The 5,277-nt window shown below is 60.0% G+C and overlaps 1 protein-coding gene across 1 annotated transcript in view; it reads right to left on the minus strand.

Annotated features, from left to right (window-relative positions):
- Window positions 1-2,436: 2,436 nt before the first annotated feature.
- The window catches only part of SSC4D (scavenger receptor cysteine rich family member with 4 domains), a 13,031-nt gene continuing 10,190 nt past the window's right edge, over window positions 2,437-5,277 (minus strand). Inside the window, exons 9-11 of the mRNA XM_017742937.1 lie at window positions 4,696-4,773; window positions 3,874-4,201; window positions 2,437-2,965 (exon numbers count right to left, since the gene is read on the minus strand). Coding sequence (XP_017598426.1) covers window positions 3,885-4,201; window positions 4,696-4,773 — 395 coding nt within the window. The 3' untranslated portion in view covers window positions 2,437-2,965; window positions 3,874-3,884. The remainder of the gene's footprint in view (window positions 2,966-3,873; window positions 4,202-4,695; window positions 4,774-5,277) is intronic.

Raw genomic sequence — 5,277 nt, forward strand, 5'->3', positions numbered from 1 at the left:
TGCTTGTAGTGCCGCAGGAAGGCCGCAGGGAGTTCAGGTCCTCGTTCATCCCATCGGAGGAGGAGGTGGTCCAAGGCTGTCCCTGCCCCGCATCCCTGCCGCGTGGGTGTCCACATTCCCGGGACCTCTGACTGTAGGGGATGGGGCAAATCTCGGTGCCCCCACGGGGTAAGGAATGCCCCTCCAGCCAGGGTAGCCGGGTCCCTGCAGCTCCCCGAGGGTGTCAAGGGGTGAGCCAGGACCACCCTCCCCGTGTCCCCCAGGGAAACTAAGGCACGTGGGGGGATGCAGAGGCAGCAAGGAGGGCAGGGGAGGGCACAGTGAGCCGGGGGGCACCGTGAGCTGGAGAACAGAGCAGAGCCCAAGGTCAGCCAGGTGGTGCTGGGAGCAGCAGAGCCAGGGATGCTCCCCGGCCCTGGGCTGCCTCCGGCACTGACTCACCCTGCGCCGGACAGTGCCCAGCTCCTCCGGTTACAGGCACAGGCGGGATTGCCTTAACGGGGCACGGCGGTGGCAGGGCTGGCCCAGCCCGGGAAGGGCACCCCTAGGACCGGGCACTGACCCACGGGCCCCTCCTGCCATCCCTGCAGTCTGCAGCCTCTCCCCACAAGCAGGGCATCCTCCACCACATCCCAGCCAGAAGCACTGCTTGTACTGGTCTCATACTGGTCCCAGAATGGATTGCCCATCTCTCCCAGCACAGCTGGGAGGGATTTAATCGTGGGTGTCACCTGCCCCCGTTCCCGGGAAGCAGAGCTCCTGAGCCACACACCAGCACCCAGCCGGAGGCCAGCTTATTATTCTAGAACGTGGCAAAGTACTTAAAGCCTCCTCCATTTCCCCTTGCTCATTTGTGCTCTTTCAGCCTGGATTAATGGGTCTCTTCTCCCTAGCACAGACTCATTCCTTATTCCTAATAGCCCATAAATCCCAGCCTCAAAATAACCCCAGCTTTTGCCTGGACCTGCTGAAATATTTATTCTCTCCTCCCTGCTACCCCCCACACCATCCCCTCTCCAGGGATGGGGAGAGGAACTAATCGATGACATCGACCGGTGTGGAGCTGCAGCTGCTCTGGGCGCCGGGAAACAGCTGACGTCGGCAAGAGGATGGGAGCTGGGCAGGAACTCGGCTTATCCCGGCTCCCACGCAGCCGCTGCAGCCTGGCTGTGGTCCCGTGGTGGGATGCGCTGGCACCCCGGGCACCCCCCGCGCTGGTACCCTACTCCAGAGCATTCCTTGTGCTGCTGCTGAGTGCCAGGGCATCTCCTGTGCTTCTACCCTGCTCCAGAGCATTCCCTGTGCTGGTACCCAGCTCCAGAGCATTCCCTGTGCTTCTACCCTGTTCCAGAGCATTCCCTGTGCTTCTACCCTGCTCCAGAGCATTCCCTCTGCTGCTGCCCTGCTCCAGAGCATTCCCTGTGCTGCTGCCCTGCTCCAGGGCAACCCCTGTGCTGCTGCCGTGCTGCAGAGCCAGGGCATCCTCCATCCCCCTGTTCCTTGCCCCAGGGCATCCCTATGCTGGTACCCTGCTCCCACCCTGCCTGCCACTCCCAGAGGAGCAGGAGATGATGCCCAGCTTGGCTGTGGAGTGTCTGGGGGGATCCCTGTGGATCCCAGCCCATCCCGAGCTGGCTGCAGGAGAAAACGCTGGAAGACGAGGGAGGCAGCTGCTGCCTTTCCCGGCTGGAAACCCTTTGCTTGCCGGATTGTCGGCTGTGAAAGGGAGAAACTCCGGATACCAGGATCTGCTCTTCCCAGCTCACAGCCAAGAAGAGCAGGGTGTGGGGTAACACCAAAAACCAGCCTGGCTTTGCCAGCTCAAGGCACAGTCCCCAAGAAAAACAGGGAAAACCCATCCAGCCTTTCTTATCTTCCTCCCTGTGACACCCCAAGAGGCAGCAGCTCCCAGAGCAGCTCCTGGCCACCAGCCCCACTCCCATCTCCCACAGCCAAAGGGAGGGGCCGGCAAAGCTGGAGGAGCCCACGGCACCCTCTGAGCCATCCCCAGCTGCCATGAGCTGCAGGGATGGCCTGGGAGCTGCTGGGGACAGCTCTGTCCCCCTCCTGCTCCCAGCAGGACCCAGACATTGCCCAGCTGTCCTGGAGGCAGGAGGCGAGACGGGAAGTGAGTGGGCAGTGGAGCGTGCAGGACCTGGGAGCACAGGGAAAGGAGGATTTTGTTCACACACCACCTCCCTGCCCTCTCCCAGGGCCCCAGCAAGCCCTTGTCCAGCTGTGCTGCCACAGCCTGCCTGGAAGATGCTTCCATGCCTCAGTTTCCCCACTGATGGAAATCTGGACTGGCACAAAGTGCTGGGAAAGCTCTGTCCATGGGAAGTGGAAGAGAAGCAGCCAACAGGAGCCTGAGCATGGGGCCAGGGCCACCCCACAGCCCACGTGACTGCCAAATCCCACCGGGAACAAACCCAAAGCTGGATCCAACCTCACCCCTGAGCCTGGTGGCATCAGGGTTCCACCCCCAGAGCGGGGGTGGGGAAAGGTTCAAGCTGAGCTCTCAGCTGGGTAGGAATCAAGGGCTGCTTAAGGGTCAGCAAGGGATTTGGGGCAATTTTTGGCAGCAAGAACTGAGCTCTCTCCCCCAGGTTTGGGGCATCTCCTCTTCCCCAGGCATTTGCTTCTACGCAGGGCTTTGAGAGGATGACAGGAAAACAAGTCAGCTCTCAGAGCACTTTCAAAGGGCTTTTATTTATTCACAAAACAAACCCAAACACATATAAGAAAAAAAAGGGAAAACCAAAAAACCCAACCCAGGAATATGCACAGTCTATTATTAACAAAATAATTGCACAGAGTAGTGAGCTCTGTGCCACTGCACAAGCCCTTCCCCACTCTTGAACCCTATCCATGAGAACACGGAGATCATTTTCCCAGTGTCCCAGTAGGAATCAAACACTTGGTGGTGAAGGCGACTGGTGCTGCAGGCTGGGTCTTTCCACCTGAGCTGGGAGGAAAACAGCCTTTATACCCCAAAGGCACAGCACTGGGGAAGGAGCAGGCTCCTGGGTCCCTTTCCTTGCTCTGGGAAGGGATTTGGGGTCTTCCCTATGGTTTTCCATCTGCTTGTGTCCTGTGTGCCAGCCCCCTCCCTGCCCTGGGCACCTCAGAGCATGGAGCTTTTGGGACAGAGCAGCCAAAGCCAGCACGTCTGTATGGCACAGGATGGGGGGACTGCAGGGAGCCCCATCCTTTCCCACTCCCCAGGGGATTTTTTGGGCATGGACTGGCTGTGCTGAAGCCTGCCAGGAGGGGAAATCTCATCCTAGCTCTCCTAAACCCCACAGTGTTTGCAGAAGAAACAGGTGAAACAGGCACAAGGATTGCAGACGGCGTGAGATCCAACGCCTGCATTTCTGCTGCATGGAAATGGGGGAGGAATTGGTATTTCTGATACCAAAATGGGAAGAAAAAGCTGGTATTGGGATTGCTGGAGGGCTTGCAAAGCAAATTGCAGAACAGCAGCAACTTACTGCAGAGCCACTGGAGCATCCTGGTGTGATTTCAGCCCCCTTTTTACATTTTCTGAGTATAATTTAACGTCATTTTCACAGCAGAAAATCCATTTTTCTCTCCTCATTTCTTAAAAGAAATGGCTGAAACCAACCAGATTTCACACCACAGGCAGTTTTGTTTTTCCAAGGGGCAGTCCGGGGGTGGGTGGGGAGGAAACTTCATCCGCTATTTCAGGAGCTGAGGAGAACCCAGTTCTCACCCAGCTCTTCCCATCCTCGGAGCCCAAACACCCACAGGGCACCCAGCCAGTGCAGGGAGCATGTCCAGACCAGCAGCCAAGGCTCTGCCCTCTCTGTGGCCTTGCCACCAGCTCCCTCCAGCATCCCTGTCCCCCCTTACCTGCGGAAGGGTCATAGGATGGCACAGACAGCACCGGCATCCTCGGAGTGGTCGCAGTTGTGGACGTCCCAGCGGATGTGGGAGCAGCGCAGCAGCGAGGGCTCGTGGCCCTTGCACTTGAGGTTGTCGAGGAAGATGTAGCCGGTGCCTTGGCCGTAGCGTGCCTCCCCCCAGGCCGCCAGGGCGTGGCCACAGCCCAGCTGCCTGCACACCACCTTGGCGTCCCGCAGGTCCCAGGCGTCGTCACACACCGTCCCCCACTGGGACAGGTAGAACACCTCCACGCGCCCCTCGCACCGGTGGCTGCCGTTCACCAGGCGCAGGGACCCTGCGGAGGGGAGGGGGTGAGGCAGCCCCTGCCCGTGCCCGCCCCAGCGCTGTGTCCCCCTCTCCCTGCCTGTCCTGGGACAGCCCTGGTCTCTCTGAGGTTCAGAGCTCCCCCACTGCCTTTGCACGGGCAGGAGCAGGGCGATGGCCACTGGCCAGCACTGGAGCTGGGGGTGACCCTCAGAGAGTCGTGGTGGATGTTAAGTTGGAGGAACAGACAATAATCTCTGTTCCGGCTCAGCCCCTTTGGTCCATCACCTCCTCCCCTGCCCTGAGGTCCATCGCCCAATGTCCATCACCTCTGCCTGAACCAGCCTTGTGAGCACCAGGAGAGGCCATGACTTAACATTGCCAGCAGTCTTTCCCCCTCCTGTGAGCCGCTCCAGGCACTGCCAAATCTTGTGCCTCTGCCTGAGCCACTTTTTTCCACCCTGTGCCAGCATGGAGCATCCCCAGGGCTGGCAGTGTGTCCCCAGGTGACACCCCAGTACCTACCCTCCTTGGGATGAGTCGGGGCCAACGTGGTGGTTGTAGCAGTGGCTTCTTGGAAATGGTCTTCAGTGTCACCAGCACCTGGTGCAGTGGAGGGGAGGTGGGAAAAGTGACTCAAGGGACAGGGTCGGGTCAGAGCCCCCCCAGCCGTGGTGTGGGATGGCGGGGGATGGGTTTAGGGATGTGGTGTGGGATGGCTGGGGATGGCTGCAGGGGTGTGGGGTGGGATGTGCAGCCACTGTGCACAAATGGAGACCAGAGGGGGTGCTCACACTCCACTGCACCGACTGCCACTGCTGTCCCCATGTGCAGGAGAAACCCCGTGGTCTGGGGGCTCATTATTCACCTACCACCCCATTTGGGGGACCCCATTTCCCACAGCCAGCCTGAGCACTGCCAAAATCCTCCCTACACCCATTCTCTCCTTGACTTTCCCACTGAGCTGGGCTTCACCGGCAACCTGCTGACCCCCTCCTGCCAGCTCCCACTGTCACCTCGGCCGATGACCCCGGCGTCCTCGGGGTGGCCGCAGTTGTGCTGTCCCCAGCCCAGGTGGAAGCAGTCGGCCAGGCGCGCCTCGCCGCC

This window comes from Corvus brachyrhynchos, unplaced genomic scaffold (assembly GCF_000691975.1).
Source record: "Corvus brachyrhynchos isolate BGI_N302 unplaced genomic scaffold, ASM69197v1 scaffold99, whole genome shotgun sequence".
In the NCBI taxonomy this organism is placed as follows: domain Eukaryota; kingdom Metazoa; phylum Chordata; class Aves; order Passeriformes; family Corvidae; genus Corvus; species Corvus brachyrhynchos.